At 40.3% G+C, this 24,068-nt stretch overlaps 1 protein-coding gene across 1 annotated transcript in view; it reads left to right on the forward strand.

The window, feature by feature from the left end:
* The window catches only part of LOC103089528 (neuronal PAS domain-containing protein 3), a 251,522-nt gene that overhangs the window by 118,414 nt on the left and 109,040 nt on the right, over nt 1-24,068 (forward strand). Inside the window, exon 4 of the mRNA XM_007453031.1 lies at nt 2,196-2,370. Coding sequence (XP_007453093.1) covers nt 2,196-2,370 — 175 coding nt within the window. The remainder of the gene's footprint in view (nt 1-2,195; nt 2,371-24,068) is intronic.

Genomic DNA, 24,068 nt, shown 5'->3' on the forward strand with positions numbered 1-24,068 from the left:
GGCAAAAAAAAAAAAAAAAGTGCTGCAATTGGACTCCTTGCAAAATGAGAGTGACTTCCTCATACTCACTAACTTCCAAACAAAATAACCATCAAGAAATATTAAAACACACATTTTATTAGTTTCATTTAATTTCTTAATTGCTCCAAGTCAGTTTACCCATTTATTGCTGCGTGAAATGCTTAGAGGCAAGGCGCACATTAAAGGGATTATTTCCATGTAATCCCTCCCTCCCAGAGGGTAGGAACCCATCATTTATGAATCCTGATTTACGTACGCTCTGTAACAATATCAAATGGAGGAAATAGTTATTGTGAAATTATAGAGTCAGTAGTTGGGTAATACAGGAGAGCGTAATTTAATAGCAAAGAGAAAGTACCTCATTTTCAGTAAAAGGTATGCAAGCCTTTCTCAGGAATAGCTATTAACCAAACTGAATTTAGCCTCCCATTTTTCGGCCTCCACCTCTGTTAATGGATAGATGCTGAAGATGTGTTGACTGTTAAGAGTTTAATCAAATGGTGTCTGGGAGTCGATGTGATCATTTTACCGGGACTTGGATTTCTGGGGATAATAATTGCTCTGAGTATTACGCTCACTGTGACAGTATGCCCACCACCAGCCTTCCTTCTTGGCAGGAAAAAGAGTGCAGGCAGTCGGGTGGAATTTGGAGGGATGCTGCAAATTACACAGGAAAGGCAGGTGAGGTAGGAAGCGGTTCTAGGTAAATATCCACCAAGAAACTTGTGACGGTCTGAACTTCTGGCAGTTTCTGTAGCACATCATAGCTGGCCTGAGGCCATTAAACTCCAGAGGAATGGGAAAGCCATTAGTGACCCGGGAAAGAGCTTTTTCTTGTTCTGTTGCTAACACATCTCTCCCTGCCATAGTACCTGTAACCCAACTACATTATTTTAGGACCCTGATTGCTATTCTTGGAAGGAGGTAAGAGTTATAGCATCAGAGGAGTACAGAGGTAAGGCCAGTCCTTACGAGTGACTTCTGCCCCTCAGACAGCACATGCCGCAGACAGGGGCCACGCCTGACAGCATTGCAAAAGGCAGTGCTTCCATTCCAGGCTAGCCCTCTTCTGATATTTGATATTCATTCTCTACCTTTAGCGTCAGCCTAATACAAAGAGTATACAAAATAAAACATTTTTTAAAGCCCTCAAGGAGGTTTGTACCATGTATTTTATTAGATTGAAGGCAAAACAAGCTGATACCAGCAGAAAATAAATGGCTGCTTCAGACCCCAGCTGACCTCTTTTGCATGGAAAATTCTCCATATGATTACAGAGCTAATGAGTAATATTTAATGAAAACATTATGCCTTTGCATATATTTGTAAGCAGCACTTCTTCCATTTAAATTTACATAGAAATAAGCTGATATGTATAAACACACATCCTGGAAATCTGTGTATTTTAAGGAAAATCCTCATCCGCTATCTCTGGTTGTTTCTGTACAAAGCTCAAACTTCTCAATAAGCAAACTGTAGAATGCAGTCAATCATCCGGTTGACACCAAACATGCAAGAATTTGATGATGCGTGGATAAAACAGCTGAACTCAGGCAGACTCATCCACATTTCACAGAATGGTTTGGCTTTATGCAAACAACAGTGTATGAGAAAAAACTGGGCTAAACAATTGCTAAATAAATACATGTGGGGGAAAAAAAAAAAAACTTTCTCTTCCAACTTCAAGAATCCTTAAGCGTGTGAGGATAAAGACTAAGGACCAGGATTGTTTCCAGAGGCTTCATAGATTTCCTTGTCTGTTCAGAAGCTGAATCGCAGTGGGGCTAAATTTTTTTTTTTAACATCTTTATTGGAGTATAATTGCTTTACAATGGTGTGTTAGTTTCTGCTTTATAACAAAGTGAATCAGTTATACATATACATATGTTCCCATATCTCTTCCCTCTTGCATCTCCCTCCCTCCCACCCTCCCTATCCCACCCCTCTAGGTGGTCACAGAGCACCGAGCTGATCTCCCTGCGCTATGCGGCTGCTTCCCACCAGCTATCTATTTTACGTTTGGTAGTGTATATATGTCCATGCCACTCTCTCACTTCGTCCCAGCTTCCCCTTCCCCCTCCCCGTGTCCTCAAGTCCATGCTCCAGTAGGTAAATTTGAAAATGAAAGCCTGTGACAACTTTCTTTCCCACTCTTCTTTCTCTTCGCCCTCTAGGTGGAGCTGACAGGCAGCAGCGTCTTTGACTATGTCCACCCCGGGGACCACGTGGAGATGGCAGAGCAGCTGGGCATGAAGCTCCCGCCCGGGCGGGGTCTCCTCTCGCAGGGCACCGCTGAAGATGCAGCCAGCTCAGCATCTTCCTCTTCCCAGTCAGAAACCCCAGAGCCAGGTGGGACTTGCAATTCCAACATGTGGGTTGGTGGGCAGGACCTTTGCCAATGATTGCGCTTGAGTTGCCAGTGTGAAGAGACTATAAATAGGTCTAATGGTATTTAACAATTCCATGCAGCTTTCTGTCCTGGGCAGTAATTAAGTAAGGAAGAGATTTGAAAATAAGAAGACATTTTAATAAGTATAATCCAGAGATCTGATTTCAGGTGAACAATACATACAGCATGTACCCATTCCTTTAGTTTCTCTTTCAAATTAATGGAGGGAAAAGGTTCAGATTTGGAAAGCCGTCTGCCTTTCGTTGTTACCGTGGCTAAATGTAATGCATTTATTTATTATTCAGCAAAATTGATGGCAGAGACTTTTTGAATATTAGCTTGTGGAGAATTAAAAGTATTAGGGGCGTGCAGAAATCTTGGTGGTTTTTTTTTTGTTTTTTTTGTTTTTTTAAGCATCAGAAGGTACTTGAAAGATGTGAACAGATAAATTAAGGCTAAAAAGAAAACAGAAATGGCTACATTTTAAACTGCCTTTCCACCCTCAGTATTTAATTAGATCAATTGTATAGAGGAATGAACAGAGGTGACATTCCTCATTGGGATTCCTTCCAGGACTCTTATAGACTTTGCATTCAGAATGTTCCCATTTTCATTGTGTTGTACTGATGATAATTTAAGTATTAGGGGAAAATCCATTTATAAATTAAACAAAATGACTTGATATCCATCAGTCCCCTAGTTCATCAAGCTGTTCAAACACGGGGAAGATTGGCTGGTCGGCCTGGGTCTTCCGAGAGCGCTGGTAATTAGATCTGCGAAGGATTTATTCTTTGCTGATTGGGGCTTTAAATTAATTGAAGTTCCACATTTGTGGTTTTGTCCTTTTTGTACTTTTTTCGAGGAGATATTTCATATTCTTGTGTGGTGGAGTGCTCGGCCAAGCAGCAGTGGTTTAAATGTTAATTTTTCTCATGAGAAGTTTAAGATTTTTAATGAATCAAGGCCTGATTTGAAGTGCAAAGTTTTATTTGCTTACTTGGGAAATTATTTTTGCCCTCTAAAGACGTTTGTACTTTACTTGATATGTTGTTTTAAAACAGATTCGCAGCACAAAAGCATTTTGTGAAAGAGAAATGGAAAAAAAAAAAAAAAAACCGAAAACCTACCTTAAGGTTAATGTTAAAATAACTCTACATACTTCCAAGAAAATAATTTGGTCTGCTTAGAAATAATCACAGCGTGTTTGCACACACAGAAGGGGAAAAAACATATTTGCCTCTATTGGAAATATTTTAATTCCTTCTAGAATCAATCCATGTTTCCCCATTGAAGTTAACTGCAGCTTCTAGGGCATTATTTTGTAGCATTGGCGGGGGTGGGGGGGCATCCTTTTCCAGTGAACCCCATGCATGAGAAAAGAGTATTTAAGACTACTCTTTACCATTTAAAGATGAAAATAATTTTGTTCCAAGAGGTCGGGGGAGCCATATATCCTTATAGCATAGCTCACTGACTTCACTGAATAGACACATCAGTGAGATCACTGGACCTGCTTTTTAGTCAACAGAATGTTTATATTTGGGCATATTTGAGAAGAAACACATGAAAATAGTTTTCCACTCCATTCTGGAGCTGGACTGGGAAACGGGGCTGCTCATGACTCTTAAACACTCAGTGCATAAGAAACCAAGTTTATAAACCTTGGTATGAACTAAGACCTTGGAAAAGTGGACTTTGTTTCCCTGAATCACAAACCCGCGAGTTAAGAAGAATCTTCAACAATCCTTTAATCCAACCTCCAATTTATGCAACCATCCCTTTACAGCAAAACCAACGGATGCCCTTCCAATCTCTGCTGGCACTCATTCCTAACAGGAAGCTAAGGAACATGCAAGGCTTCCCACCCCATTGGTGAGCAGCTCTGATAGAAAGTTACGCCTAACATGGAGCCGGAACCTACTTTGCTGCATCTTCTCTGCCACTGATCGGAGGTCTGCCCTGTGGGACAACATTTCAGATTTACTCTTCCCTCCCCAGCACAGCCTCTCAGATATATGAAGTCAGATTCACCAAATTCTTCCTCCCTCCTTCCTTCTCCTTTTCACATCAAACGACCCTCATTCCACAACCATTATTCAATGGCATGTTGCTAAGACTGTCACCAATCCTAGCCACCCTCACCTGGCTGTGCTTCCATTTGTTGGTGACCCTCTAAAAATAGTGTTCTGAGAGCTGAGTGCAGCCTCTAGATGTATTGTGACTAGTACAAAGCAGAGGGACTGCCACCTTTCTTGGTTTAGGCTACTATACTCGTGTTATGCAGCCCACGGCTGAAGTAGGTCCTCTTGGCAGCCAGGTCCCACTGTTGATTCATATTGAACTTGATGTCTCCCCCAAACACATGTTAAGTGTGACCTGTACCTTGGAAGAGAAAAAAAAATCCACAGCCTATAAACCAGTTCTACTAGGATATCCTAAACTAGAGTCAGATCAACCCATTTAAGATTAAATATAAAAACTCTGATAGGGCTTCCCTGGTGGCGCAGTGGTTGAGAGTCCGTCTGCCGATGCAGGGGACGCGGGTTCGTGCCCCGGTCCGGGAAGATGCCACACGCCGCGGAGCGGCTGGGCCCGTGAGCCGTGGCCGCTGAGCCTGCGCGTCCGGAGCCTGTGCTCCGCAACGGGAGAGGCCACAACAGTGAGAGGCTCGCGTACCGCAAAAATAACACACGAAAAAGAAAAAAACTCTGATAAATCCCATGCCTTCCGTGAAGCACCAGGATGTGCTCAGTTCCACTTAGCATCCTTTAATTCTAGTTATCAGAAAAAGAACATACCTCCTTTATACAAGGACACTTCATTTACCCTTGAAGTATGATTGAAAATTTACTTGGGTTTCTTTCCCCTGTTTTCCTGGCCTTCCTTGAGCCATCCTAACTAGTAAAATGGAAGACCCTGCTTTGCACATTCCTTAACAACTTGGGCTCGTTAGCAACAATCGCATTAGGAAGTGTCTCTTGTTGGAGAGTGTATTTCTCACCATTAGAGAATGTTAAACTGGCTTTGCCTTAAAATTCTGTAGTGTTAGTTATTTGCAATCTTTGGCTTCAAAAGGCAATTAGATTGACTGCTCAAATACTGAAAGGCAGTGTAGGATGCTACCTTTAACTAAATATCTTCACTAATGCAGATCATTGCTCCAGGGGAATTACTTTAAAAGTTCATGTCAGGCACTATATCCCAAAGCTGCTTATGTTTCTTAAAAGCTGAAAGAACTTTAACAAGATTTTCTAATTCTTAATAACATGAAGGAACATTTTTGAAGACTGTTGTTCACTACACCATAATCTTTTAAACTCTGATAAAACACCAATTCTTGCTTAAAGAGTAGTATAATTTGGTTGGAAAACAGATATCAATATGTGGTGATTATGAAAATGAAGGAACTAGTAGGTATGGAATTTTTCAGGAGCCCTGATGTGTTCAGTGTAGCATTACTAAATGACTGAAATCTAAATAACTTTTGGCATTATAATAAAAGGAAATAAGTGACTAAACCAGCCTAAGAGGCAGTGATCCTGTGCCATAATAGGAATTCTTTTTCTTCGAACTGCCAGCCCTGTGATTGTCTTGTCTTGAATTAGTCTCAAGATAATGAGAGAGAGAAAAAAAAAAATCTGCTGACTGGACAGCAAACCCAAATAAATATTTTATATGTATGCACATTCGTTAATAGTTTAATAAATATATTTCTTTTAGAGAAATTTTCAGGCAGGCATAAGAAAAATAAATGGGTAGCCTACTTTAAAAAGTTATAAAGTTCTAGAGTGCCTCTTTAGGGCTTGATCCAAGCATTTTGGAAGAGACTGCTCTGTGCTGCCCACAGCCTTTTCTCTGCTCCTGTGGGTTCCTGCAAGGTGGTGGGCACAGAACCTCTGGAACACGACATCTGGATGGCTCAGTTTGGTTTTGTGGATCTGCTTATATATTTTCATCACTCTTAATGATTCTTTAATCTTGGGATTATGAGTGATATCCTTTAAAAAAAAATAAATTTCAGGGCTTCCCTGGTGGCGCAGTGGTTAAGAATCTGCCTGCCAATGCAGGGGACATGGGTTTGAGCCCTGGTCCGGGAAGATCCCACATGCTGCAGAGCAATGAAGCCTGTGAGCCACAACTACTGAGCCCGCACTCTAGAGCCCGTGAGCCACAACTACCGAGCCCACGCACCACAACTACTGAAGCCCGCGCACCTGGAGCCCGTGCTCCGCAACAAGAGAAGCCACCGCAATGAAGGGCAGCCCCCGCCCGCCTCAACTAGCAGAAAGCCTGCGTGCAGCAACGAAGACCCAACGCAGCCAAAAATTAAAAAAAAAAAAAATTCAGTGCCGCATCTTTTATATGATTAATAAACCGAAGAGCAGCTCTTTCAAGAAATCCCGGAGGTACCTGAAATATCTCCGTATTTTTTTTTTTTTTTTTCTAATATCTCCGTATTTTGAAAGCAAAGAGTAATATTCCTTGGGTTAGGTCATCAAATTGTTGTGTTTCACTCTCCCTCCTTCTCCTTATTAAAACAGCTTGATATTTTCCAATTATAAAATTCATGCCCTTTGTGAAAAATTCAGAGAATGCAGAAAACAAAGAATAAAGGCCAACATAGCCCCTACCCCAAAATAACCACTGTTCTTATACACTAGATATCCTTCTAGATTTTGTTTCTGTAAATATGTATACAGACATAGTTATGTAGTGGGATTTTCTGTTTGACCAAAATAAAACCATAACGTACATGCTTCTGGCAGCCTGCTTTTTCACTTAACCTCACAGGCCACTTTCCCTGTCATGTTTCTCACTTTAACAGAGAATTTCCTTTCTGTCTCCAGTGGTTTGTTTCCCTCTAGCTAGCAGTCAGCTCCCAGCCATGGGCCACTGTCAGGAGTAACATACCTGGGTCCTGCCTTAGAGGGCATTCAGCCAGAACCAGAGATTCTCGCTGCTTATTGAATGGGCACGAGCTCACAGAGGGAGAAATCAATACTGTAGTGGGGTTTAGACAATTTAGCAAAATGTAGGAGACAGTACTTTTGGCGAAGAGTAAGAGTAACTACAGCAACATGGTTAACCATTGGTTGTCTAAAGTAAAGGTTACTGTGTTTTGTCTAAACTTTCAGCAGATCTAGCCTGTTACGGGACGTTAAGATAACTACTGCAGGAGTATGATCTCTATGCTATTACGCCTATTCTGTGTCCTGAATATTTTAAAGGCAAGCAAAACTGAAGCAGCTGAGTACTTGCCTGAATAGAAATAATCTGCATTTTCTACTTATGCCCCCGCGCTCTGGTAAATTTGATCGGCTCCCGATTCTACAGGAACTCAATTCCTCTGCACTCATTAGACGATTTTCATAATACTAGATATAATTAAAAGATCAAATGTTTCAGAATAACAGTAAAGAATGTAAAAATTATCTGAGGATCTGATCAATATTTTATTTCCAAAGCACTTAGATACGAGATATAATTGTATTTTTATGGGTGAATTATTTACCATCTAGTATAGGGTTGAGGTTCTCTGATTTTTTTTTTTTTTTTTTTGTATTGGTTTAAGTTTCCTATCAATGAACTGAATTTAGAAGTCAGGCAAGGGGGGGCTTCCCTGGTGGCGCAGTGGTTGAGAGTCCGCCTGCCAATGCAGGGGACATGGGTTTGTGCCCCAGTCTGGGAAGATCCCACATGCCACGGAGCGGCTGGGCCCGTGAGCCACAATTACTGAGCCTGAGTGTCTGGAGCCTGTGCTCCGCAACAAGAGAGGCCGCGACAGTGAGAGACCCGCGCACCGCGATGAAGAGCGGCCCCCACTTGCCGCAACTAGAGAAAGCCCTGGCGCAGAAACGAAGAGCCAACACAGCCATAAATTAATTAATTAATTAATTAAAAAATTGTTTTAAAGGCAAAAAAAAAAAAAAAAAAAGAAGTCAGGCGAGGGAAACCATCTTACTAACCTCACATCCAACCTCAGTCCCCAGACAATGTGACTGTATCTACAGCACTTTCTGCTGTACTGCAAATGTCAAACAGAAGGTGTAATGGATTTAATATTAGCGCTGGCCAAGGTGCTGAGGGAACTGTTAATAATGTCACTCCAGTTATTGATCTGAAGCCTTTAAAAATCAAAGAAAAGTGCGAGATCCCCTACTGGGGAAAGGCACACGGTGACTGTTTTTTATTGCCAATATATTCCTACATATAGAGTGGCAACTTTCTGAAATTATGTTATCACCATTCATCTCCGTGAGATTTTTGGAGTCATTATATGGTAAGATAATATCATGGAGACTGCTCCGCATGCCTAATGCTAGAAGATCAGGCCAAGTACTTTTAGACATAAATAGAGCTTGATCATTTGTGTAGTAACTACAATATTCAAGCTGTCAAATGATAGGAGGTTTATTAGCACTAGATTTATTTGTGATGACACTGTTGCACCCACAGGAAGTGTGAAATACGAACTGGATAGTCATGAGGATGAGCTGTCCTCTCCTTTTGCCTTTCTAAAACTCTGAATACAAACCATGCAGGAACTCACTTGAGATAGAAATGAATTCTGTTCTTACAATTAGTCTACCTTTTCAGGAAACTGGTAATCCTTCAATCTGAATGGCAGTTTGTGTGCAATGAAATTCCTGCTTTCCATAGCCCCCAACTAATAAATGGAATTAAAATGTATAATTTATGTTGAATGTTTATCAAACTGTAAACACACATTTAATTCCTTTCCACATTCATACAATGTAAGCAAAGATAAATCCATCAGATAATGTACCACGGTTATCTCTGATGGATTGAATATGAAATGGATCTCTACTGTAGCTGTAGTAAAGATCCAGCCAAGTTTACGATTACCCAAAACTGGCCTGACTCCTGTTAGTACCCATGTGCACATGTATGTGTCAAATCTAATCGCCAGAAAGCAGCCTAACAAAAAGTATTCTTTTCATAACCCAAAGAGGTCATCCTTTACGCCTAAACTCAGCCTTTATCCAAAAATTATATATGCAAAATGATGTATTTCCCTTAGCTATGCCATCGTTATTTGGAAATGAAACAAGAAACTATCTTTAGCCACTCCTGAATGAAGATGACGCATACACTCCAAAAACAAGCCAGTACTGTTACAGGGACTGCCTTGCCAAATGCAGAATGCTTCTTTTGCCTCAAAAAAGCTACATTGATGTAGTACCATTTTTTCTCGCAGAAAGTAGGCTTTTCTTAAATGTCTCCTTTATCCCCAGCTAAGCAAAATAACCGCCACAGAAGGAAATACATTTCTCCAGTGCTTTCTTCTGTCCAAGGCCTAGGAACACTTAGAACCTTAATTTGTGTTTGCTCACACTTCTGTGTGCTTGTCTGTATATGGCGAGAACATTTGCAAAGCAACCTGGTTTGTACTTCTAGGATCTTGCCTAAGGGAGCTAAAGAAAATAAGGAAAAACCCCTCCTTCCCACCAGGCTGTGCTGGCCCAGCATCCCTTCCAGGCCAGCTCCCAGAATGCACAGCTGCAGCACGAGGCATCCTTGGGGGCTTGACACCCTGACCTGTGAAAAATCCGTGTTGGTGACTCAGCTACAGAAGGGCAGCCTCCCTTTTGTTTCCAGAGAAGATGCTGAATGTCAGCCTAGTTCTGTATGCCATTCTGAAACTAACTTTCTTTTCCAAAATTTAGATCACAGTGGTGGCAACTCAAAACTGTGCAACTTTTATCTAAATTAATATAATGGTATTTACAGGGTTGCAAATGGTTTGTTCAGTAATAGAAGCATGGGCCTCTTATCAAAGTACACAATAGGTTCACTCAGTTTATATGTAGGATTTTTTTTTTTCCAAACCTTCTATTGAAGGTTTAGAAAATCAATTTTTTAAACCCATGATTTTTAACAGTTGTTTTATATAGCTTGCTAGGTCATAGTTTTGACTTTCCTTTCCCTATGGTGATAAGGGGTACATTTCAAAGTTTCTAAAGTGAAACCCAAGACAAGTTGTAAATAGATGACCTGTTCTTCCCCATTTAAAAAACAGGTGGCTGTCTTTGTCATTGGATATTAACAAATTAAAGATTCTATTTCTATAACTCTTGCCTTGAACAAAGCACAATTTATTTGCTTTTAATACATACGACTGCACAGAAATTTCATCCCTGTCCAAATGATACCATTCTGAATTCTTCGTCTGCACTAAACAGCAGACTTATGAAGGATCAGTTACCTGGCATTGACTGAGCTTTGCAGGGTGCACAGATCAAAAGAGGCGGAACTGGCTGGAAACCATTTCCACCCCTGGTGAGCAATTTACTCATGATTGCTCGGGGAAAATACTGGAAATATTGCTTCTGTGTAAAGTTCGCAACTTCCAGCTGTCAGCTCTTTGTCAAGCGGTTATTCCCAAGTGTAGCTTTAGAAGCAAAGTCTACTCAGGCCACGGTGGCAATGGTCGGCATTCATATCCTGCTTGGTGTACGCAGAGCACAGAAACCGCTAATTACAGAAGTTAATTCACACCCTATCCCTCTGAGGCAGGTCAGCGTGTTATCCTTATTTTACAGATGGGGGAAAGCGATGGAAATTCTAAGTGGCTTTGCTCCAAACCACACAGGTTAGTTTAGCAGCCAAGATTAGCGGAAAGGGTAAAATATTAGGATTGCATAGATGGGAAGCCTAGGAACTAGATGGAGAAAGGAGTTAGGACTCTGATAGGTATAGAACCGGAGGAATTTCCTCTGAGGGGCTTCTGAAGTCCAGAGAGGAACCTAACAATGCCCTCATGCACGTATTTCATCGGGCTCAACCACGTTTTGTTTTTAAATATAGTCCCTGAGGACTAAAATCCTCCATCTAATACTTTCCTCTTCCTTCATCCCTACATTGAAACTCCTTATACCACAACGAACAGTAGCATCTGAATCAGTTATAGGCAAAACTATATAACTCCCCATTAGCTACAGCTCCTCAGCCAGGAGCACAGCCAGAATTGTCTCTGTGTGCTTGGTCTCTGCTCTGCCTTGGCCAGTGCGGGGCCAGGCTGTGTGCAGCTTCACCAGGCTCTTCCTTTCAGAACCAGTCTCCCAAGGCCAAAGAGATGGAAGAAAAGCAAGAAGACCAGTAGGGTTGATTAGGAGGTGGTCGTACCTGAAGATACCTGCTCATGAAACACAATCATGGTCTCTTGGGACCTGTGGGAAACATCAACCCATCTATTAGTTAATAAAACTAGTTTGAGAGAGGAAGCACTTGTGTCTTTTCTCTAGTTGTTATAAACTAGAGTGAATTTTCTTTCAAGACCCGGACACACCTGATACTCGGGATCGTGTAGACTATTCAGTGACCATTGACTGCATGTCTGTGACATGTCAGACATTAGACGAAGCACTGAAGAAACAAGAGGAAGTTCCCTGCCTTCCAGGAGCTGACCACCCTGTGAAGGGGACAGATCACTAATGTAATGCAGGAGTGTGACGATGACAATCGAGGCGAGGTGGTGTATGATAGGGTAGCATTGTATTATAAGCCACTGCTATTAGCAGTCTTGGCAGAACTATCTCAGGCTTGAAACTTCAAACCTGAAATTAACAGCCCAGGAACATTGCTTCCTTGGGAGCAGGTTGCATTGACATGCCCAGACATACACATACCATGACTGTCAGGGACTTTGATGCATACTGTTAAGGGACTTTTGGGTTTTTTGTTTGTTTGCTTAATTCGCCTGTAAAAACGCCAGCTACATGATAGGTTCGCAGGAATGTGAGTTCTTCTCTACTTATCTTTCTGGCTCTGTACGAGTGTTCTGAATGGGGAGTGCCCCCGAACTACACCCCTTTCCACTTGTACTGCACTGATTTCGCTAACTGAAATTCAGGAAATGCTGGCTTTGGAAAACTGTACTGACTCTCTTAGCTTTTTCTATTCAAGGTAAAACTTGTTGCAAATATTCTAGTTTTAATGATGATATTAATAAATACCTTTTATTATGTTTTACCTATATGTTCCAGTTACATGGGTAGGCATGTTTTAAGTAATTTATTTCTCAAAATGTCCCTAAATGAAAATTAGAGATGGTAAATGGCTTGCCTCCACACCAGAGTAGACTGTGGCCCTGGGATTTGATCTCAGGCCATGTGTTTTGTTTTGAGCACTTTGCTAGGTGCTTACAGAGGACACAAGAGGTAAAAGATATGACACCTGCCTTTAGGAAACTGATCAGCATCAGTAGAAAGTTTATACACAGTCAACAACCGGAGAAAAAAAGAAGCATAACACTGCTGCTGTCCTCAACTGAGACATAAAATTGGCAAGTGGTGTAATAAATCAGGGAGAGGCTAAATGACTGTGGGTGGCTTTGATGAACAGGGTTGACCTGCATGAAAACCAACCTAAGAGCAAAGAGGCAGAGATGTTCTTCCAGGAGACTCATCTCAAGGAACAAAGTGCATTTAGGAGGCAGGAAAGAGCCTCAACGAGGCAAAGATGCATGCTTATCCAGGATGGAGCCAGATCTTGGAGCAGCTGAAGTACCAGAGAAAAGCATCTGAGATGGGAGTGATAGTAGTTCTGAGTATAACTCATTCAACAGAACAGTGACCCGATGAAAACATTATTTGAACACTTATAAATACAAAAATAAAGTTTCAATTTGGAAGGCTCCTTCCTTGAGGGTCATATTATACAACTACCTATGGCCTCCTGAATCCCTATACAACATAACTACTAATATTCACTGAATGGTTGCCAAGCGTCAAGCACAATGCATTACCTCATTCATTCCTCACAAACTACTCTGAAGAAGGTAACATTATTTTTCCCATTGTACAGAAGAAGGAACCGAGAGAAAAGTTTCTTTTTAATTTGGAAAAGTCATACAGTTGGCAGCTGGAGAGCCTAGGCTTTAAAGCCAAGCAGCTTGACACCAGAGTTTCTCTTCGTAACCATTCCACCAAGCTGCTTCTCAATATCTATCTAAAATAGCTGTCCAACCCCTACCTGAGACCACCAGCTGGGGATACTCTCCATCTTTCCTAGGCAGCTCTGACTGTTAGAACAGTCTTCCTGATGTTATGCTGATTCCTATCTACTGGTAACTTATGTTCACTGGACTTATTCCCTGATCCTTTATTTTTGCAAGAACATGAAGGACGTGTGGAATAGAGCAGACTAGAAGCAAAGGAAACCATTCAAGAGGCCATTTCTTTAATCGAGAAGCGAGTGAGTAGACCTTGAGAAGAATTATTGCAAAGGAAGAAACGATGATTTGGAACTAAGATAACAGAAAAAGGTAGAAATATACCTGTGGTCAGTCTTTAGCCAGGAGCTGATGATTAATACTCTAGAAATTATGCACGTCTCAATCTTTCACATAATTAGGATTGATGACACCATCTGTCCACTTTCATTTTTTTATCAATTGGTAATAAAATCTGGAAATATTCAAAAATTACAAAATTACATATGCTATTTATCATGAAATATTAAGATGCAAAGCTGTTCCTCTTCATGGTTTACTAAAGCATCTTGTGCCTTAAGTAAAATATGTCTGCTGGTCAGTGCCTCTCACTTGTCAGGGGATGTCCTCTCCACATAAAAACATCAGTAAGAGCAATGGTGAAATTGGTGACATAAAGAATTAAAACTCTACTATCCTGTGTCCAGCCGTCTCTTGGTTGACATTGGAGGAGGATTAAAATTACCTGTTGGCCCCCCCCTCAAATTACTGCTAGTCAAAATGAGATAGAAATTGATTTGATTGATAATATGAAAGTGAATTTAAAATGTGACCAATATTTAGGGAAATACTTTCCATTTCACAAATGTAATATAAAAGTGTAAAAATAACAAAATTCCAATAGCCTAGATATGGAAAACATTCACTCATTCATTTCTTCACTCATTCAGTCATTATTTCTTTCATGTGCATGGGACAAGCTCTATCTTAGAATCTGAGATATGGTAGTTACTAAAAAGGTCCTTGTTCTCATAGAACATATATTCACATAAACCACCTGACAAAAGGATTTCAGTTGAAAGATTCCATTTCATAAACAAGCGGTAAATCTTTACATCAGACTGTAAGGGACCTGTTGGGCCTCCTCTGCTTCTAAACTGCAGAGCTGACACAGATTCTAAGCCAGCACTTCCAAAATGCATTCTTTATCATAATTGCCCTGTGCAATGCCCTTCGTGAAAAGGACCCCCTAGTTAGAGTAGAGGAAAAAGCTTCAGTTCACATCTTCTCATTGATGATCCACAATGAACATTAACTTAGTGAAGATCTGAAATATGTATGATCAGTAAGTCTATTTATTTTGTTTGAACTAGGCTTTCTAGTCTATTTATTGTTTGAACTATAGGAAACTTTTTTAGAGAGAAACTCCTACTAACACCCCAGAAACACGTAATGAAGCCCTTGATCTTGTTTCTGCTACCGGAAGCCACTCCTCCCATCCATGCCAGTCTCTTCTTCCAGGGCAGGCAGGATCACAGTCTGGCCGCTCAGCTCAGAGGTTGAATTATCCAGTTCCTCTGGTCATTCTTCCAATTGTCTCTCCTCAGTCCTCAGGGTACCCTTCAAGCTTTCCTAAAGATGAGCCCCTAGATGAATCTAGTAATTAACTGAAAAGTTGTAAGACAAGATCTGTCAGTTCCAAGTTTCACAGTTTTTAGAGCAGCCCTGGGTTTTGATTGGCAGGTGTCACATCCCTCTTTCACCCTGTCTTCTCTATTTTTCATTGAATAAGCAGAACACAAACGTCTCTGGTTTCCCACCCACTAAAGCAATACACTAATAGATTTTGGTGTAAGAGTATGATCATGACTGTCCAGGGTTCTGTTCATTGCTCCCCTCCCCCATGATAACCCTAACCAGTTACCACTGGTTGCAGAAACAAAAATGTCAGGATACAAGAACAAGAATGTTAAGGTGGTGAGACAGGAGACACGACACAGTGTGGTGGTGGTAATCAGTCCCTACGTTGTTTTCTCTGATTTGTAGCAATTTAATTCAATTGCACTGCCCGTATTATAGATTTTAAAAATCCACAGTCTGGTTAACTTGCAGGCTACCCGAATAACTGAGAATTGATGACATATGAAGATGACAACCCTAACCCAAATTGCAGGACATTCTCGTTATACTAGTTTCTGTAGCAGTTGCAAATATATAAGTGCACAGGGTCCTCCTGGCTCTGTCCCTTATCAGAAATTTGACCTTGATCAAGTTAATTAACTTACATGTGCCTCAGTTTCCCATTGTAAAATTTTGGCCCTCTAGTATATTGAACAGTTTGGAGAATGGGGTAGGAATAATCAGTCACCTGTTGGTTTTAACTTCATATGAATTAACATATTAACATTCCTTACGGTGTCCTTAATACATCTAAAATGCTTAGAACAATAGCATGGAGCATCATAAGTGTTCAGTGAGTGTTGTCATTATTATTCATTCTGTTGAGTTAAGCCTTTTCTTATCGCCAAAGTTATTCCTTACATAAAGTCTGGCCAGGGCTTAGGTGACAAAGTTGGCTCTTGCGCCAACTTGAAAGGCTTGATTTGGGCTTCATTGTCACCATGTTCCCATTCTCTCTCTTAAAGATCCCAGATTCTACATGGATCACAGTACCCACAGGTGTGCTTCTGAAAATACACACACACACACCTGAAACGTAGTCCTTTTGGAAAGGCTCCATTTAAGGGGGAAGACTCTCTTGGAAGTAGATATAATTTACCTTCCTCCAGCCTCTCTAATGCACAGATTCTGTTTTGCAGTTTCACTTTTTTTTTTTTTCATACTTGGTTTTCTTAAAGCATAACAGAGGTGCATAATTCTTATTCTCAGAGGTCCATCCCACTGTTTTGGATTCTGAACAGCAAGATAGGCCTGCTGACTTCCCCTTTTCTAAGGGCTAGCTTGGAGTCTGCCCAGGCCCGCTTTGGACTAGACCTCAATGTTGGTCTCCAAGGGTTTGTAGCTTCCAGCCTGGCCTATTAAAATGTGTTCTGCTTATGACCAAAAGATTTAGGTGCTACACAGCATATATGATGTGCTTGACTGATATCTTCCCTTTTTTAAAATTAATTTTTATTGGAGTATAGTTGATTTACAACGTTGTGTTAGTTTCTGCCATACAGCAAAGCGAATCAGTTATACATATATCCACTCTTGTACAGATTCTTTTCCCATGTAGGTCATTACAGATTATTGAGCAGAGTTCCCTGTGCTATACAGTAGGTCCTTATGAGTTATATATTTTATACATCGTAGTGTGTATATGTCAGTCCCAATCTCCCAGTTTATCCCTCCCCCGACCTTCCCCCTTGGGAACCATAAGTTTGTTTTCTACATCCGTGATTCTATTTCTGTTTTGTAAATAAGTGTGTTTGTACCGTTTTTTTTTAGATTCCACATATAACCAATATCATGTGATATTTGTCTTTTGATATCTCCCCTTCTTATCTAGCTGCGCCATTGCATTGTGGCCATAGCCACAGCACGGATTATGCTTCACAAAAGACTAAGTGACGTCGAATGGGATGTGAGGTCTCTATGACCTATGGCTCCTTTTACTATCAAATCAGCTTTCATGCATCCTCTGGTCTGTGCTGGAGAACAGGGTGGAAGTACCCAGCTATTGATTTGAACTTTAAATGAATCAATTTATTTTGTGTAGGAGGGCTTCAGTTCATCACTAATCTTGAGAACGGAAATGAGTGTAAATCTGGTGGAATGCTCCTATAAAAGAGAGAGAGATGCCCGGATGCCCTAGCCAGAGGTCCTATATATGGACTTAAAGAAAGAAACTCATTTCACATAGGCCACCAAACAGTCATGAGATGTTAACGACTTTTAGTCACTGCCAACCCAGACAAAATTCAAGCCAATGACCTATGGGTGAAAGGCTCTATAGATCCCATTACCAATCCCCTGAGCCATCCAGTCGCCCCTGACAAGGTATTTTATCATACCCAGTACAGAGCAGTATGGTAGCCCAAATTCCTATACAATCAGAAAATCATCTTCCACTATTTAAAATAAAAGGGAGCATTTTAAGAATAAAAGAGAGGCAGAAGACTTAGTTCCTCAAATAAAGGAGCAATTACACACACACACACACACACAAAAACCTTTGGGAAAAGGCATACACACACATACACATAGCATTGAGACTTTTTTAAATTCCAATATTTTTTCATCATGTTTACTCCACTGCACATTTGATTCTGCCTCTGGATATTTAGTAAACTGGCATATCTTGGAGTTCCCATTAAAAAAAGTCATTAGTTTTAGTTTACCATTTATATAAAACTGATTCGTTAAACCCTTGATGCTTTCTTTCCTAGCTTGTTTTTAAGTGTCATAAATAAATGACTTAAATGTCCCACAAGACAAATGTTCTTTAATCATCTAATGTACTCATTTATCCTAAGCCTTAACCTTACTCCTAAATTAAGTCTGTTGCAAAAACATAACTTCATCTAAAAACACCCATCAATCCTACATGGTTTTGATAAGCACATTTAAAAAACATAAACAATCAGACAGTTGTCAATCTGGGTGAAGCCCAGTACCATTTAAGAGTTATTCACCAAGAGCTATATTTCATGCCCACACCACCAACGGAATTATAAAAGAGAATGGCTGGTATTCGGGCCTTTGCTGAGAGTTCATGTTGTGAAATGGTTTACAAGAGTATAAAATGAAACAAAGACTAGACGAGAGAGAATCCTCATTCCACGTCAAATACATTCTGTTTTGCTTTTGGAAACTATTAATAGTTTAGACAATATTGTAAATGCATTAAAATTTCATGATCACATATTTAGTAAATTGCATGTCATGCCTTTGATTAATTTTCATTTGTTCATGGTCCTAAAAATCTGTCAAAGAATCTGGCTGCTCAGAGCTTATACATGAGTAATGATCACTGAAAAGGTTTGGTGCAAGGAGAAACGAAGTGCAAGTTTAATGGAATAAACACTCGGCTAAGTTGGGTACTTAATACCTCATAACTAAGAATTCACATAGTTTGGTGAAATCTCAGCTTTGACAGATTCCCAATTTAATTCTGAATTAATTCGAATGTCTTGCATTTACCAATGGCACCCTTTCACAGTAGGGCAAAGATAATCTTCTTGTTTTTCCACTGGCTTCCTTGGGTCCTGCAGAATTATTACCACTGAGCCCCTTAGGGTTGTTGGATGCTACCCCCACCCCCCCAGTGGGGCTTTAAAATTTTTTAAAGAAAGATAAGAGCATTCAGCAAATAGCCAGATTGAGAATAAACTCAAAAATTATCACCAAGGCCCTACCTCTGCCACAATTTGTCAAATCTGCTGATAGGAAACAAATTCTATTCATAAAGATTTTATTTGCGGGGGGGAGACTCTTGTGATTTGGTAGCAATTCAATTATAGTTTTGTGAGATAGTGAGGCCGGAGAGGGAATCCAGACTGACAAGAAATATGACAGGACAGTTACAGAGTGTTTATGCAATTAAACTTTCCCTGACAATAACTGCAGAATGATGAATGCGTGGGCGGAGGTATGTGAGCGCAGGCAATGCCCCACAAGTATTGCCCATTTTTCATTATTATACAACTGTTCAGATCTTTCAAGAACAGCCTGAAGTGAGGTGGAAAAGAGAGTGCTGTTCTGTAGCATGTTAACCAAATGCCTTTTTTTTTATTCCCTCCCTCCAAGGGGTCTTGATGTGCCAGATGATAAAAGAACATCTATTTCAGAAAAATGTTTCAGAAAGATTAAGATTTACCCTGAGCTTGACATATATTAATTTTGGATACCAAAAGAGTTTTTTATTCTTTTTTCTATCTGCAACTTTATATCACTTCCCAACCGATAGAACGGTGCATAATTAAACTGTTGGGTTATTCATTTTATGCAGGCAGGTGCAAAGGGCACTATAAAAGTAGGATTTTACCGATGGTAGATTAAGAAAGAAAGGAGAAACTTAAAAGACTTTTGTCGAGAACCACAAAAGCTTACAGACGAGATTAATTTGGTTGGGCAAAGTCTGTATTATCGTGCCTCGGTCTTCCAAGGATATATGAAATCAGGAAAGTTACAGGATTTCAGAGCCTCTCAAAGACTATGTGCAGTTTTTCCAGATTGTTAACAACCCTTATCTGGGGTCTTTATGTGAGACTGTCAGTTTTGGGTGTGATTTTTATTTTATTTTAACAAGCATTACGGTACGCAGATGGAAAAAGAGCTTTAATTTAATTTGTATAGACTTCACCTTGGTGAAATCAGCACTGCCCAGAATAAGGACTGAATTCCTTTCAGACCCCAGAGGTTGGGTGACTCCTGTGTGGAGGCGAGGGTGGGGAAACAGTTTTCGCCTGTGGCACCAAGATGCAAAGGGTTGAAGGGAAAACCGCGTGTCCTCCCTTAACATTGACACATCTATTCAAATTTTTTTTTTTTTTTTTTTTTTTATATCGGCCATGGCTCCCGGGCCCAGCCGCTCCGCGGCACGTGGGATCTTCCCGGACCAGGGCACGAACCCGCGTCCCCTGCATCAGCAGGCGGACTCTCAACCACTGCGCCGCCAGGGATGCCCACATCTATTTAAATTAATGAGAATTTACTTGGGGACAGGAAATGAACTCTATCCTGGAGCCATTCATTCATTCATTTTGACTTCTGGTAAGCTGTTACTGATACCAATTTTTCGTTTTGTTTGGTTGTTTGTATACTGGTTGATGCTCCTTTGTTAACGTTCACATCTCCTTTGAGGGCATGAAAAACCTTAAACTTTTGCATAGAAGTGTTCAATTATTACAACCAACCCCCACTACTACTTCCTAGAGTTGAATCTAGACCCAAAGGCAGAGAGCTATAGTTGCATGCCTACCTAGATGACTGTCCTCCTGGACTGACTCTGTGGTTTAACAGGGAGCTTCCACATGTCCGTGTGGAGATTGTTATAAGTCAGACTCACATCTAGAGACTATATTTACGTGATTGCCATCAATTTGGTAAGTTCAGTGAAATAACTGGTGGTTTCTGTATCAACAAAAATCAGTTAATCCTATTTGTATTAGGAGCGAGTTGACCATACATTTCTGTCAAAATGATCAACTCAGAAATCTCATATAAACCATGGTCTAAATACAAGAGTTCCTTACAATCCTCCCTTGTGCCAAAAAGCTGCACTCTCTTATGTCTCCCCCCACCCCGCCAAAAAAAAGACCTGACTTTGTCAGATGTGATTTTTAATATGCACTAAAACTGATAGTTAAAAAAATATTGTTTTCGCATTACGAAGGTGTTAAAATTACATGGTGGTGTTCCTTTATTTTCGAAAACCAAACCTAATCTTGTTAATTCAAAGTGAATAACAAACAGGACTAAGACTTTTTCCCAAGTTGTTACATTTATTCAACCTGCTTGTGTTTTGTTCTTCATCATAATTATTTCCAAGTCAAATCTGCACTGATTTCCTTGTGGACCCTCGTACCTCTGACTAACTTAAAGAATTGAGCTGGGATAATTCACACAATTCCTCGGGGGTCATGTTCACTGTTTTTTTTCAAGGACATTTTTATTACAAAGCTGATGAAATTTGCATATTAATTCATTTCTTTCAATTTTTTAAGATTAAATGTTGTCAACATGTATCAGTGCGAGGCTCTGACAGTGCTGATGAAATGGGTCAGTCAAGCTTGAACATTTGGAGTAATGCAGCCATCTGCAACCCCCTCGCCCCTTGTGGGGTTATGTGCTACCATTGAAACCTGGTTAAAAAAAAGTTTTATTCAATGCAGGATATTAAAACATTATCTAAGAAATGATAGGTGTTAGTCTTTCCATTTACTCAGAAAGTGAATTTGACAACAAAATGGATCTAAGGAGATCCTTGCTGACTTGGAGTTACTGTTCTGTTCATCTTCATTAAACCACAGTCAAAAAAGCACCCCCCCCCCAAAAAAAAAAAAAAAGTTTTAACTTTGGTGAAAAGAACTTAGGAGAGAACTTGAGTTTAATGGTTCCTCTTCTGGTGAGATTTAATAGTTAGAGGGACTCTTCCCAGTCGCACTCAAGGTAAGAAGTGAGGAATGGGGAGAGCTGATAGGATGGCAAGATCTGTTGTAACATATAGACCCGCCCTTCATTTTATACATGCCTGATACACATGAACGGTCCTTGGTCACATCCACAGTCCTCACAAAATGGTACCAATGTTTACACGGAGGTCTCCATTTCTGTCTATATCCAGCTTGAACATTAAGCTGTATTGATTTATCCAATTTCCTTACAGTCAAAATACATACTTCCATCAGTCAGTCTCAAAGAGCACAAAACCACCTAAGTGAGAAAATCCCTGTAAGTGTTCTATTGCCTTTCTACGTGAATCCTGATGGCCTTTCCAGATCATTGATTTCTCTGTGTCTGCTTTTTGGTGGAAGTCTCTTTGTGATGTGCCTAAGACCTTTAATAGATTCCAAAGGCCTTGCAAACAAAAAAAGTATCTGGCTGCTGCGTTGGAGTAGCAAGAACCCCACCACCACCGAGCTTCATCTGGCCATACGACGAACAGAAGTGCCTGCATAGCAATGAAAAGGCACTTCCAGAACCCTGAGGTTCCTCAGGGAAGAGGTCTTCCCAAACCGCATGACGCAACTTTGCAATTCTTCTCTCCGCTAGAGATGGTCATCTCTCGGGAGCTTCTATAGTAGTTCACAGTATTTTTTTAAAGTACTTTCTTTGAATATATAGTTAAATCTGGTCATATACTAACCACAATACTCAGAATTTCGAGGTTCTTACCCTTTAGCAATACACGTACACTGGTTAATTCCTAGTCACAGCATTGTCCGGTATATGTACAACACCATTAGCTAGAAAAGTCTGTTTCCCAAAGTGGAAAAAAAAAAAAACCCCCAAAACACTGCATAGTAAGAAGGGAACAACAGAAAGAGAAGGTAGCCTCCGAAATGGTTTTATCTTGATTTTGAATTAAACCCCAAACTCATATTGGACTGAAAAATCAAAATCAGATTTCATGTTGTCGAGTTGGAAAATGTCAGATATGAAATATTTAAACTGTGGAATACAGTCTTCGACTTTGGGTTATAAAACTTTAATTTCATGAGTTGGTAGCATTCCAATAGTTCAATATTTTTAATTCTACAAATCCATGTTTATTAACTTTCAAGGTTTAAACAGTATCACCAAGTCTATTGAAACTAAATTATTCTGACTTGTGAAAGCTACAGGGTAGCTATAATTTGTTTTCTATTTCTACATAAGTGACAAAGACAAAAGAAAGAACAAATAAAAGGAATTGACTGCCACACAATCCCTTTTTATACTTTCAAAATGACCTAAAATTCTAGCTGGTGATTAGAGCAAAGATTCAAGCCTGCAGTTTTAATTGCGGAGTTTTCAGGCATAAGTCAGATAGCACTTAATATAGAGTTACCTCTATGTTAAGAAAAGACTTCCATAATATTACTGCTGGAGAGTTAACTGTATTCTGCTCAAAGAAGAAACATTGCTTTTTTTTTTTTTTTTTTGCGGTACGCGGGCCTCTCACTGTCGTGGCCTCTCCCACCGCGGAGCACAGGCTCCGGACGCGCAGGCTCAGCGGCCATGGCTCACGGGCCCAGCCGCTCCGCGGCACGTGGGAGCTTCCCGGACCGGGGCACGAACCCGTGTCCCCTGCATCGGCAGGCGGACTCTCAACCACTGTGCCATCAGGGAAGCCCGAAACATTGCTTTTTTTAAAATCTTCTCTTTATTTAGGAAATACAAGCTGTGTCTCCTTCCAACAGTTTTTAAAACCTCTACCTCGATTTCATGATTAAAGAATACCAAAATTAGTTGCTAAGAGCAGTGATAACTTTTCATCTTCCTCCAGTTAGTACTCTTTCCTTGTAACTCCCCAAGTGCTTCAGCCCTATTCCTAGTGATTATCTAACATGTCACTGTTAATCTGTTAATTTATTCAGCATTTGTTTAACACCTACTATGTGCTAAGTAAATAAAGTCCTTTAATGAGACAGTTGTGGTATCACAGAAAGAACCCTATACCAGGAGCCAGCAATCCACAAGCCACTCTTGGTTCTGTCTCTATGCATCGCCGGGCTTGCCTTAAGCATGGATTTGAACACTCTCAGCCACTGTCCTCACCCACAAAATGAAAATGGCATTTACTCACAGGATCGTTGAGGGTATCACAAACATAATAAATGTGAAAGTGCTTTTAAAAAGAAAAAAAAAAAAAAAAAAACTCCAGTGTTTTAAAAAGCTTGGTAGATAGTGCAGCACAAGTCTTTAGGGGTTGTCTTGTGATTTTTCTGTTTTTTTTGGAGGCGAACAATGGTCTCTTGGATTTTTACACTCTAATGCCATATCCATAGCAGCTGCTGTTGACTTCAACATCCAAGTTAGATTATCCCACACAGTTTTGATGAAATTCATCCCTCCGCCTAACTTAATCTGGGTGTAATTTAGTTTGCTGCCAGGGAAGGAAAGTACATTTGTTATAAACCCAAACTCCTGGTTGCTAGCCGGAAAATTCAGTGTGTTTTGTTTATTGCTTTTGTTTCATATATAATGTATATGACTTCATGATGATTTGTTCAGGGAAGAGAAGTTGAGGCGTTACCCTTGTATCTAGAACCTGCT

Source organism: Lipotes vexillifer, unplaced genomic scaffold (assembly GCF_000442215.2).
Source record: "Lipotes vexillifer unplaced genomic scaffold, Lipotes_vexillifer_v1.1 scaffold88, whole genome shotgun sequence".
Classification (NCBI taxonomy): Eukaryota; Metazoa; Chordata; class Mammalia; order Artiodactyla; family Lipotidae; genus Lipotes; species Lipotes vexillifer.